Raw genomic sequence first — 14,695 nt, 5'->3', positions numbered from 1 at the left:
GTACGTCATAGCTTTCCTGATGTATATCAAGAGTAATAAAATAATTTTCCAACATTTCATGCATCTCCAAGACCTTTCATTAAGTGCCATCAGTTTCCAAAGGCCGAAGGTACTTTGGAAATTATGCCAAATTAGCACACATCTAGAGAAAGATATAATCCAGAGGTACGGCTTATCATCTTCAGGGAGGTCTGTTAAGCACATAAATAAAAGAGATCTATGGAATCGTTGTTTACTAAGAAGTCTTTTAATTTGCTGCTTTGTCAATTGCTTTAGTTTTTAACAAAGAATTAACAGATCCAGGCACAGAATTGCTCTCAGGTTTATGGAACATTTTTTGTGATGTGACAAAGGTGAAAAAAATCCATCTACAGAGAGGTATAGTAGGAGCTGCATTTTTAGTTTAATATGTACATATTAGAGCGGTATAAAGTAATAGATACGTTTAAAGACAAACACAGTGTGGATTTTGAGTTTTGATTTTTCCATATTAGTCATGAACATTATCAAACAAATAGTAACCTGAAGTAAAGTCACTAGCATGCCTTCCTCATGAAGAGAATGTTACCCTCCAGCTGACACAGCCGACATGGCTGACAGCTGAGGTTAAGTATGCTTTGATGTCACTGTGGCTTTCCTGAGGTTTATTTTTTAATATATAGATAGAATCAGTGAAATAAGCAGGTGACTGTATTATTGCCTGTTGTTAGATTTTGTTTCACATAGTGAAGGGAGTGGAGACTGTAACCCAGACAACATCTATATGGAATAGGAACTTTGCAATTTGCACAAAGCATAAAGTAGTTTGAAACATTAATAGCAAGCTTTGGGTACACAATTTGAAGGCCTAGTGCCATTTATGTACTTAAACTATATGAAGAAAATATACAAACAGCAAACAACTTCAACATCACTTTTATTATAGCACTTCAAAGACAAAGCACAAGTAAGACATTTGATTAAAGTGCAGAGCAAGTAACAAAGACTCAATACAAGAAAATAGTAAAGTATATAAATACAAAATGCTACATAATATAGTACAAAATATGAAACAATGCTTCAGCTGAAAATTCTAACTACCCAAGGACATTAAAAGAAGTCTTGAGAGCAGTCCACAAAGTTGTCCCCGAACTCCAACTCAGATACTTTGGCCTGAGATATGTGTAAGCAGGCTGACCCTAAACATTCCTGCAGCCGTTGTATTGTAGGTGCCTCAGCTTTAGTGCACAGTAAACAAAAGAGCAGTGACCAAATGTTTCCAAATGCACCAGAGGAATCACTAGCAGCCTCTGAGGGGCAGAGTGCATAGCCTGGGATGGGCAGTACAGGCCAACATGCTCATTCAGGTAAGCAGGTAACTAAAATATGTTTTGTGTTTCTTAAAATAACATTTCTAAACATGAAAAGAGGACAGAAATAGTGTTTTAAGTAAGAAAAAAACAGAGAAACTAGTGGTCTTAAACTTTGTTGATGAGCTCAGGCACAATAATTCCCAAAAATCATGAAAACCAGGTAGTGTTCCAAAGCAACAAGTCTTTATTCATCACAGACAAGTGATCTTCAGACTGCACATTAAGCCAATACAGTAGTTATAAAATAAAATGTTACAAGTCACAGTGCAAGCAGAATGTACATATTCCAGTACAGTTAACTAGATCATTCTTATTTATTATTATTTATTTATTTATTTACATTTGTTGACCGGGAGAGTCCAACTGGACACAGGTCCGTTTTTAGCAGAGGCCCGGGGAGAAAAGCTCCACATTATTATTTGCATTATACAGTTAAAAAAACATAGCATCTAAATATAGACATTAGTCCAGTTAAGGACGCAAGACAAGAAGAAAACAGATGTAAAACAGCTGTAGAGCATAGTAGAATTTTAAAATATGGTGACATATACTAAAGATGATTAAAATGTCAGAAGGAGTACATATTCATGATGTTTCAAATTATTGAAAACCATAAATTGTCATTTTTGAGTGTGTTCTCTAACTGGTCTACATTACTAGTCCAACAAACCCACATCAAGAGGGACTTTATGCATGAGGTCTACACCACTATCTCTGTAGTAGGGAAAGGAGTTATGTTACAAATGTATCTCATCACTGAATATATATACTGCTTGTGTGGTTTATGGGAAAAATCAGTCAGGAAAGGATCATTTTGTCTCTGTACTCTAAATTAATTTATTTTATTGGGGTTTTCTGCACCCTAATATTTAAATTAATGTATTTGCCTAAGATCTACATGACTCAGAAAAGACAAGTCTTGTGTATTTTAATAGCGCAACCAATGACTTGCATAAAAAAAACTACTGAAACTTTCAGAATGCGGTAACAATTCCTGGTGAACAGACAAGATGTTATAACTGCCAATCTTACTAGAAACCTTTATTAATAACTAATCATACCAACTTTGTGGGTCCAGATGAAAGAGCTGTAAGCTGCAACGTGCTAGCTTGTTGTTATAACTTGTTGTTTCAGTCATGCACTTAGGTGTGTTCCAAAATAAAACAATGCTGTTTTTCTTCTTTTTTTGCCTATCCATAAGACTAAAGTAGGTTAAGATTTTTTTTTAGTTAATTGCCATCAAGGTCTTCATGACATATGCTACTTATGACAACGATTGACTAGGTTATGTTACTCGTCTACTTATCCATTTTTTTCTTCAGTTTTTGTCATCCTCTACCAGCTCCCCCATCTTTGATTCCTGGCTTTGTTCTGCTATCTTGTGACCTACAACTGGATCTCACTGAGTGATGCTGAGTATAACCAACTTTGTTAATGTGAAGGGGAATAGCTGACTACCAATAATTTAACATGCTAATAAACTGACACATATAGAAAGAAAGAAATAATTTCTCATGCAGGTAGACAGATGTGTTTCCTTCTAGCAGCCTCTGCTTGTTTACAGACAAGAGAGTGTAATGGAAGCCAACATCCTGTGTAGGTTATCCTGCAACATGTCTCAGCAAAATGTAATTTGTTTTATACTCTTTATAAGACAGATTGGTGCAACAATAATTTTGCTGAACTGCTGTAGTTCTGCTGAAAAGTTTAATGGTAAATGGCATCAAAGCAAGTATAAGTCAGAATGGCAAGCCAGATTATATCTGGGTTCCCATAGGTTACATTTACAATGCATGTAGGTCATCTCTTATGACTTATCAATTGTAAAAAATATATTATTAGCATGACTGGGTATATGTACTACAGTATGGTATATTTTTATCTACTGAAGAACTACGCATGGTTAAAAAGGTATACATACAGACAACAATAACAAATAAAAGATTGAAATATGTAGAAGTGATGCTACTGAAGAAAAGCGTACAGAGAATCGAGATTCTGAAAATATGGAAAAATACAAAATGACAAAACATACTCTTGAAGAATAAAATATATAAAATTATGTCAATGACTGCAATGGATGAATTTCCAAAGACAGACACTAGTGAAGAGTTCAAGGATTGACACACACCAGGATACTGAAAGGTTAAAATGGCCAAAGAAGGCTCATAAAATAATTCAAGGACAAACATGTAAAGGCATTTGTCACAATTACACACACATAATTATTAAATCCATGAGTAAAATCTGAATACATATGTCAGACCCCTAGGTATGCAAACACATTTGATTATGATTGCTAAGGTCCAGCTTTCAGAACCCTTTTATATAGGGCATCTTTCTGTTGCTCCAACTTTATTGCTCGATACACTGCTTCTTTGTATGTTTATGCTCACATAATACAAGTACATTAAGTGCTCATCCTGTTTATTTTCTCTGCAGCCTGTTAGAGAAAGGGTGATCACAGACAGAGAGAGAGACAGAATAATAAAAAATGTGTTTTTGGTATAGTACCGATCACATGTTCTCTGAGGTACAGTACCTTTAAAGTGAGAATATTAAAGTAAGTAGGTATACAACCAGTGCCCTCACATGGAGCATGTAAAGGAGGGCTTATCCCACTGCAAAAATGCTGTAATTGATTTTTACACTTTGTTGTCTTTTCTCAAAAACTGTACAGGTTCAGCTACATTTTTCAACTGTTTCTTCACTCAATTTGTCAGTTTTTGGACATTTAAAAGGGAATTGTGATGCAAGGTATGTTAATTTGAGGAGACATATTGTAGTCATTTATATATGCTTTCTTCATTATGATTTATTTCTTCATTATATTCTGCTGGTGTGTGTATGTGTGTGTGTGTGTGTGTGTATACATATATATATATATATATATATATATATATATATATGTGTGTGTGTGTGTGTGTGTGTGTGTGTGTGTGTGTGTGTATATATATATATATATATATATATATATATATATATTCTCTTACTGCCTAAACAGTATTAAAACCATTTCCACTCGCTGTTCATCTGCTTAGGTTATTAAATGCCCTTAATTGTTGCCCTTTTCTTTATCTTTCTACCCCCTACAACATGTTTGTTAGTTTCTGCTCAGGATATATTAAACCATCTCTGAACTGGTTTGCAATATTCTTAACACTATTTTGTACTCTCTCTTTCTGCTAGACTTTGTTCTACCTAGCTGTCTTGCTTTTTGCTTGTCGTCTTCCTTCTTTTTGTGTTATCTTCTGTTTCACCTCTGCCTTTAAGGAATATCCTCATAGTTTAGAAAGATGTGAAATGTGACGAAACACTGTCCATTCACTGCATGAGTAATAATGACTATATTATGCTTTTATAACTCTTGTCTCAATTAGTATGGGGTGTAATGTGATGAACACCTGTTGTATCCAATCTGTTTTGAGGCATGATCTATAAATGCCAGACCAGTACCAAATATCAAATATCATGGATAAACTGCCCTGCTCCCCAGAAATATTTTACCTGCATTTCCAAAGCTACTGAATGTCATGAATATCTCCACAGTGGTCAACTGATCTAACAGGAAACAGGAAAGAGGGGAGTGTCATAGAGAAAGCAGACAGTTATACGCATGAAAGTGACATTTTATAGTCACAAGTGAAAATGCCTATAACTCATATCAGAATAAAGTTTATGTACCTGATTACAGACAAGTTACAGTAAACCTGTCTTATGAGGAAACTCCATCCAAAGGAACTAAATGAAGCAAATCTCTCATGTATGCTCTACATCTAGAATTTTTAAGTATTTGGGGTAAGTGATGGATCAGTCTAAGATTAATAACAAAAGAAGTGATGATCATCTGGTAATCTGCAGCTGTTGTACATGCAGACTGGAATAAAAAAACAGAAAGTGAAAGCTGGAGTATGGCATAACAGGGCGCTAGAACACCCAACAATCTCCAAGGTTGTACACTGTCAGAGTGAGAATAATTGAGAAACAGGAGAGTGGGAATGCAGGTCCCACTTAAGAGAGTGTAAGAGACTTATTTCCTAGTAAAAATTATATTTAACTTTGCTACAGGTTTTGAAGGTTTCCAAATGGCACAGGAAAAAATACATATTTATCATTATCTACCTATCTATATATGTATCTATCAACTTTCAAATACTGAAGCACCAGAACATCGAATATAAAAAAATCAAACCCAAATGATCAAATGTCTAAATAATAAAAAAATAAAAACAAAGACAGCAACTCATGTAGGAGACTGCACCCCCTATATATCCCCTACTAATTATGTATACCAACTCCAAGTGTGCACAACAGTGAGGAAAGGACAAATCCTTACTCCCTGCTGCAACACAACCCCCTACTAAGTAATGCCAGCAGAAGTGATTATATATTTATTAGATCACATCTGCCAGCATTAAAAATGTTCAATATTATGAGCATTTGACAATTTGGAGCACTCCCAAATGCGTGTGTGTGTGTGTGTGTGTGTGTGTGTGTGTGTGTGTGTGTGTGTGTGTGTGTGTGTGTGTGTGTGAGATTATATAATGTATGGTCGACATTTTACTTGGTCATCAGACAAAACATCCACCAAACCATGTTGAACATTGACTACATCAATACATCAATCACAGTACACAATTCAGTACACTGAAAAAGGAAACAAATTTCCTTTACTGATGCACTATCCATAACTTGACCACATACACCTCAAATTTGTCTGAATAGTGATAGTGTTAGGGGAAGGTTTTTTATAAGTTAAAATGCATGTTAGGGTTAGGGGCAGGGTGAGTAGAGGGAGTGGGTTAAGTGTCCCATTTTTAAAGGGCAGAGTGTAATTTTTTGTCTTTTTTTCTCTTTAAATGTGAATTGGTGCAGAATTTCAGTGACTGGTTACTAGAATGGTTGGCAATGTACACAAAGTAGTAATACATAAAAGTATCAGCTGATAAATATGTTTGTCACGCCCCTGTATCCACAGATATGATGGTTTTGTGTGTGTGTGTGTGTGTGTGTGTGTGTGTGTGTGTGTGTGTGTGTGTGTGTGTGTGTGTGTGTGTGTGTGTGTATGTGTGTGTGTGTGTGTTGACAGCTAGATGGTGAAAAGTACATACCCACTAACACACACAGCCTTTACTGCCTTATTGCAAAAATGTGCATTCATGGCCACAAAAATAAAAAAAAGCAAGTCTAAACTAAATACATAGTTCCAATTTTTTAATTAATGAAATGGTCTCATTTTTAATGTTTCTGAAACAAACAACACACTGGTGTGCTCTTTTAGCACTGAGCAGAGATCCCAGATTTGAGACTCCTCAGAAAATTAAGAGCTATAATAGGAAAGATAATGAACAAGTCAGACCCACAATGCACCTACAAATCATGTCTGCTGTGTCCAAATGTATATATATGAGCAAGCCTACACTGCATATTCTAAATGTTTACTTTGTTGTTTCCTATTCATTTCAAGTCATATAATAATCAAACATAAAATCAAATAGAACCAACAGACACAAAAAATGCCAAAAGATTTTAAAACTGAATTTCACAGACACAGACACACACACACACACACACACACACACACACACACACACACACACACACACACACAGCGCAGTATTTAAATACAATAAGTTAAACCATAGGATATGAGGGAATGTGATATAATGCACTATAATTACAGGTATAATTTTTCAAAAAAATAGATAACAAGCTTTTCAAGTTCTATCCCAAGGTTAATGTTTATGTGTGATTAATGAAACATGTGTCACTAGTGAGTTTCAGAGTTATTAATCTTCATACTAATCAGCTAATCGTGTGTGTTTATTATTCCAGCTCTGAAGAACCCAGCTGTGTTCCATGAACAAAGAAAAAGTCTGGAGAGAGCCAAGGTAACATTTGTGAACATCACTTCTCTGCACACTGTAAATCAATGAAAATGATTAAACTTTGATTTTAACTGCACATTCTTGCCTTAAAGTAGTTTGTGTACTGCCTGGTTATTAAGCAATGTTCTATATAGTTTTACAATATTGCTGTTTTTATCTCTCTGTCACATAGAATCTATTAGATTATAACATTGGAAGAACTTTTAAAATGAGTTTTATATGCATACAAGCATTAAGTAAACACTTTCAATGAAACAGGGCCTTGCATCAGATCTTTTCAGATCAATTCATAACTATGGCCTTCTACTTTGGTTTGTACTAGACAACAGCAATTGTGTTAATTTTCATATATGAGCCAAGGCTATCTCTATGGTTCTTGTAAATCTAGTAACTAAACTATCAGCTGCTTGATTCAGTTAATGGTCAATGAGTTTGCTGATGTCTTGAACTAACTGAAAAAAAAAATATTTGAAATTATCCATCTCTGTATTCTTGGCCTAGGAACTCAGATTATGTTCGGGGGATAAGTGATAAGGTTTGCCTCTTGTTCAAGTAAATGAGAACAGACTGTAATATTTACTGTCTGTCTGAGCTCAGACAAACAAGTCCCCACCATCTGTTGAGTAGGTAGCAAGCCAGACAGATGTTTCAACTGGACTACCGCATGCAGTCAAACTGAAATGAGGGCTGAAACAGCTGCTTTCAAAAGAACTATAAAATAGGCCCCAAGAGACTATGCAATAAAGTGTGGTGAAGATATTTACTTTCACAGCCAGTCTATAAGCTGTTATATCATTGTTTCACAATAATTCATTGAAGAGTTTTAAAAAATGTGGAGAAAGCAGTGGCACTCCATACCTAACCTGTAGTTATACAGAAAGGAGACCCACAAAGTGTGTGTGCAGAGTACAGAGTTTTGTGTATTTTATTATTGTATTTATTCATTTGTTAACAAGCTAGGTGCATTGGTCTGGGGATTAAATACAGGAATGTATACGCTGTTTAACAGAGGTGGAGGTATGGCCAAACAGATGTATAGCATGTTTCTGGCATATCTGAATTAGAAGCTGGCTAGCCCTGAACTCCACAGTCTGTTATCCGGTGAGAATACTTTCTTGTATTTATCATGGCCTAAAGTTACTCTGACCCCAACCCTCCCACAGATGCTGCAATATCTCAGCTTTCCTTTCCAAAATTTCTCCTAGTCTGACATACATTCCAATCTACCCATTAAAGGTCTCAGACCAGTGTCCTTCCCAGTCATTTCATCATGTCCACATCATTGAAACTCTCCTAAAATCACTTTCTGTTGTAGCAGTTGTTCTGGTGCTTTCTCTTCACATACACTTCAAAAAATAATAATCAAAAAATGCAGCAAAGCTATGATGCTCCTCGGAATTAATGGCTCAGAAGTGCGGTATATATAAGGACCAACAGCAAGCATCAAACAAACAATATGTTTGGGCATTTGAAGAACATAAGCCTTATATGCGGAACCAAAAATTGCAAATAATGCACTTTATCACAGTGTTGTTTCTTGATCTATTTAAAACTGGTAACATCACAGCTCGGTACAGACTGATGTAGATGTAGATATGTCCAGTCCCAACAATTCAAGTTTTGTCTAGAAGCAACTCAACAGATTTACACATCATAAATGACATAGCTATGTAGCTAGGATCAAAGACACAGATAGCATTATATGGTATTTACAATAATTATCATTTTTTTCCTTAACTCAGTGTCAAGGATGGCTGAATAACCTACAATATAGAAAAGATTATGTAAGTATAACCAGTGCAAACAAAGGCTGGATTCTTACGTACTCATTATGAGAATGAAAAATCCAATTAAATAAATCAACATTTTCATCTAACTCCCTAAAAGCATCCATTTCTTTGTCTAGTGTTGTTTTCCATGGTTTGTAAAGACTACAAAAGCTAAGAATGGCATATTAAATGGATGTCTGGCAGAGTGCCAAGGTGTACCTAATCTGCCAGTGACTGAGGTACAATAAGCAGCCCACAAAACTATACAATCAGCTAGAGAGGGAGTTCTCAATGGCAGAAGAAATGAGCATCCATTAATTACCTCTCCCATCACAGGGTAGGTAACAGGGCTAAGCAGCATTATATGTATACCCCCCATGATGGTATGGAGCATCGCAGAAGCAAGAATATTTGTGTAAAAGTGTTAAATGCCACCCAAAACAGCAGTGAACATCAGAAAAAGTACACACACACAGACACACACACACACACACACACACACACACACACACACACACACACAAACAAACACAGACACACACATTAAGGCATGTTTTTTTTTACGGGGAGCAAGCCAGTCTGCATCCTCCATGTCAGGGATACTCCCACACCCAAATTTACATGTAGCAACGCCACATCTGCACAATATTGGGGAAAGTGTAAGGTATATTAGGCTGAAAGTGTTTTTCAGCAAAATTACCTTGTGGTTCTCAGCACATACATATACTGGTATTTTATAACTGACTGGCTCGTACATACCCTGTTGTGGTGATACTGCATGCCTGCAAATCACAAGGATTACTGAATTTTATCCACTTCATAAAACAACCAGGAATAGCTTCTAGGTATCACTCTGACCTTCCCTGTACTGCTACAGAATAAATGTAATCACGATCCACATAGAGATGAGTTATTCTTACTGTAAACAGAGATGAAAGTGGGTTTAACATCTGAAATGCAGGAGGTGAACATAAAAACTTGAATACTAGGATTTTTCGGGGGTGTTTTAATGAGCTCTGTAACTCGAAAGGAAAACCCGTTATAGAGTTGATAATGGTAAATAAACATTAACATGCTTTCTGGAATTAGCAGTCATTCTCATACAGTTCCCTATGATTTCAGAGCAAAGTACTAGCAATGTCACATAAAACACATTGCTTTGGAGCAGGAACTTGTCACCAGTTCAAGAAGAGGTTTCATAGTTCACCATTACTATCAAAATAGTAATAAAAGGCATATTTGTACAGTGTAGTTTGTTTTTCTTTCATTATTTTCTTCAGATAAGCGACAATCATTAAGTAGTATGCATTGAAGCTTTGCTTCCAGTTTCACCTGGTAATCATGTTCTGAAAACTAAATCACATTTCTTTTCTTATGAATACACATAGCTGTTAGAAAAGGCAAAAGGCAAAAATGTCATTTATGGTTTGGAACTTAAACTTGTTTATTCTGTTAGCAGCACCAGCACTCTTTAATAGTTACAGCAATTAAATTCCAAGTGCATGAGCTGAATGTCCAGAAATTCCATTGGTGACTGCAAAAATAGTTCCCACATCTTACCAGAATTCCTCTGTTGTATTTCAGTATGTTATAGAGAATATGACATTTTTATGAACACAATGGAAATATTTAATGTTAGAGTGTTATATGCAGCAAACCAGGAATAATAACTTGATCTTTTCATTAAAAAAAAATGTTCTGCAGTTTCACTTACCTGTTCTTAAAAGTCAAACTCTGCGGTTATGTTGGCTCTTGCCTGTGTGTGGGTAATTCTTATGTATAGAATTTTAGAGATCTTACTGATTAAAACTGAAAATTATTGGACTTACTTATTATGCTAGATCTGTCCTCAAACTATGTCATACATTCTGGTTAAGTAGTATCTGCTTAAGTGAATTAATAAAATAGTTTGCTAAACTTCTTGACAAAGAATTGCATGCAAGTAAGCTTAATATACTGAATATCAAAACTTTAAAATTTGTAAAAAGAAGACTGGTTCTGACCTTCCTTAGGGTGTGTGGCACGTGTGTGGTATAATTAAGTCACACTTGTCAGCAAACATCTAAATGGTGCCATATAACTTTGCTGCACACTGAGGTTCCCCGTGATATTGTTAAGTAGCCTAAAGGCTGTTAACTGTCACTGTTAAATCTCTTCAGCAACCTCCGGCACCAGTTATCACCACAAACATTGAGATTTTACCAGTTAGTGCTAATGACAGAATGTTTCAGATAAGATTATCAGTCTCAAAAGGATTTAGAGGCAATATTCTCATTAAAAAAGGTGTCAGAGGTTATAGAATGCTATTTAAAATTTCTATATTCCACATCACATTTAAAGTACAAGTTTTTAATTTAAACATTTTTGTATATTTAATGATACAAAAGCTCATTACCATATAATAAACTTTTACTTATCGGGCTCAAGAAGCTAGAATGAATTAAACTAACTGTGTTTACTGAACTATGACATGAGGATGTAAACGGTAAACGGATAATGCACTAGATTCTCAGTAAGTTAGGTGTTAGTAGCAATAATAAGAAACTTGTAATCTACTCCCATCTCTACCCTCTTCTGATGCGCTTATGAAGTTTTGGGGTATGTTTTGTTCTTGCATGAAATTAATCATACTGTCTTAGTCAATAGTCTTCCAAACATAGCCCAGCAGAGCTCCCAGCATCTTTGCTCAAGAATCAGAGGCAAAGACAAAAGATAATGTGGGGGAAAAAGGCTCCAGAACTTAGGGATAATATTTAAATACTACTCTAATTCACTCAGAAAGTTAATAGAGTAACCGTTTTTGGGTCAACTTGCATTTCCTGAAGAATAAGAAGTATGGATTGATTAATGACTGACTGTAAACCTCATTAATTTACTAAAAATAAGCATGTGAAGCAAAATCAGGAATGTTATGCAAAATTAGTGAGTGTTCATAGGTATGCAGTCCAGTTATTTTTTTTGTTTGACAACAAAAACTTAAATGAAGTATCATAAAAATCTGAGGTACACGATGTCTAGATAATGAAGCAAACTATCTTTCTAGCAGCTAAGCCTGACTTTTTTGAGACTTCAAGTTTGTTTGTTTTTACTTTCTCTTGTAGCTGGGAAAATGGATTAAGGCTGTGAGCAGTTAACAAGCTACTTCATGTGGTAGAAGGTTTGATTCCCTTAGCCTTCATTTCCCTGCTGTGTGACCTCAAGCAGCTCATTTACCCAGATGATGCATTGGGGCAATTGGGAATTTGAGCTAGGCTCATTAATGGGCTCCTGGACTGCATGCTAGTAACTACCTATGAACCTACAGTCCAAGGCACATTGTGGCATCTTGTTTCTCACTAATAGACACCTTGTTATGCAGAAGGGCTGAGCATAACTTTAATGAAAAACAACAATCTTGTGACATATATATATATATATATATATATATATATATATATATATATATATATATATATATATTTAACCTTCAGTGCATTTACTGTTTAATATAACCAAGACATTTCTTTTCTGGCACTAAGAGATACTTATATGGAATGACACTGTAATACAACGCTCATGAGTTCAGTCATTGCTTAAGTTTCCACTGTTACTACTGCAGCTGTATATAAGTACCATACACAAAGGATATACAGCCAAATAACTGGCACATCCATTGTAATACCAGCTATGGGGCTAGTCCATCTACCAAAACAATGAAGATGGTGTGCCTCACTTTACTAGTGCTATTATATATGGACAACAAATACTAAGTAGGGTTCAGTAAACTATAAATTATCCGCAAGGTGTATTTGTGGCTAAGTGTGAAGAAAGATGCCCAGCACATATTTCAGAAAGAGAAGCTCTTTATAAGCACAAACAGGCAGCAGCTTACTACAAGTTATTTGTAATTAGCACCATACATGATGCAACCACCTCAGGAAACAACTTTTGCATAGCTGATCCATGTTTACACACTGAATAAGAAAGGCAATAAATAAGAGAAACATTTCCATTCCACTACACATGCCCATTTTCCATGTTTGCACGTGTTCATGTCAATTACACTTGCGCTTCATACCAAACATCATGGTATGTTAGACATCCACATCACCATAAAAATAACAGTTGCAGAAGCAACACAAAATTAAAAAAGAAAAATAACACACCAGTCTGAATTATGTCTTCATGTTTGACCATTAGAACAGGTTATCTTGTACAGCTGTCTGGACTGTCAACAACAGCAACCCTTTGGATAATATTGTAAAACTCTGACCCTTGGTCAGTCAGTAGATACAGTTAAGTTCTATCTGCAGGAGTTGTGTTGCTTGCCTTACAAACTTGTGGCATTTTGTATTGTAGAATGAAGATTTCATGAAACACAAAATGAGAAACAGACCTAACAAGGCAGACCTACTCAATTTACACGTTTTACAAGGTAAGATTTGTCTCTTGCTATGTGTGAAGTGATTTAATATATACAAGGATACTGATTTTAGATTTGATTTTCATCACTTCCAATTTGTGACTTTAGAAACTCACTTATCATCCTTATGTCTGTACCTTCCCTCTAATATCGAACATCTAACATTTTCAGTCTTTGAGTCTTCCAGATTCCTTAACCCTCACCTTTCAGCTCTGAAATATTCCATGTACAGTTCTGCTCTTCATAAGTGGTGAAACTGCCTGTATAAATTCATGAGTCATGGTTTTTAAAAGTGACTTTTTACCTTACCAAGTTAATTGTAATTCTTCACTGTTCAATAGGAGAATTATTCTGCCCCAGGTCATTGCATCATACTTTAACAAACACTGTTGCTTTACTTATTTTATTTCACACACACACACACACACACACACACACACACACACACACACACACACACACACACACACACACACACATGCATGCAGTCAGGAACCATTCATTCATCAAGCTGCATTCAGTAACTGAACATAGATGATATTGTCCATCTACTAAATTAGCCAGTCTGAAGGAAATGGGGAGATATGGTATACATGGAAATGGTGACTGGTAACATCAGAAAAAGTATACTTGGGAAAGGAGTCTGAGACCATAAGGCAAGGAGCACATTAGAATGGTGACTGTGACTATCAGACAAGACACACCTAGGAGCAAGTCTGGGACTATCAGACTAGGTACACATGGGAACAGGATCTGGGACCATCAGATTACATACACATGGGAACAGGATCCGGGACCATCAGATTAGGTACACATGGAAACAGGATCTGGGACTGTCAGACTAGATACACATGAGAACAGGAACTGGGACCATCAGACTTGGTACACAGGGGAACAGGATCTGGGACCATAAGACAAGATACACTTCGGAACAGGATCTGGGATCATCAGACAAGGTACACAGGGGAACAGGATCTTGGACCATAAGACAAGGTACACATGGGAACAGGATCTGGGACCATCAGATTACGTACACGTGTGAACAGGATCTGGGACCATCAGATTAGGTACACATGGAAACAGGATCTGGGACTGTCAGAATAGGTACACATGAGAACAGGAACTGGGACCATCAGACTTGGTACACAGGGGAACAGGATCTGGGGCCATAAGATAAGATACACTTTGGAACAGGATCTGGGATCATCAGACAAGGTACACAGGGGAACAGGATCTTGGACCATAAGACAAGGTACACATGGGAACAGGATCTGGAACCATCAG

The 14,695-nt window shown here is 36.1% G+C and overlaps 1 protein-coding gene across 4 annotated transcripts in view; it reads left to right on the top strand.

Annotated features, from left to right (window-relative positions):
- The window catches only part of MYOCD (myocardin), a 191,388-nt gene that overhangs the window by 65,825 nt on the left and 110,868 nt on the right, over positions 1-14,695 (top strand). For all 4 annotated transcript variants that reach the window (XM_044068157.1, XM_044068156.1, XM_044068154.1 and 1 more), the window contains 2 exons: positions 7,188-7,243; positions 13,348-13,423. In XM_044068157.1, coding sequence (XP_043924092.1) covers positions 7,188-7,243; positions 13,348-13,423 — 132 coding nt within the window. The remainder of the gene's footprint in view (positions 1-7,187; positions 7,244-13,347; positions 13,424-14,695) is intronic.

Source organism: Protopterus annectens, chromosome 4.part0 (genome assembly GCF_019279795.1).
Source record: "Protopterus annectens isolate FY-2018-M chromosome 4.part0, PAN1.0, whole genome shotgun sequence".
Classification (NCBI taxonomy): Eukaryota; Metazoa; Chordata; order Ceratodontiformes; family Protopteridae; genus Protopterus; species Protopterus annectens.
This window is presented reverse-complemented; position numbering and strand designations above follow the sequence as displayed.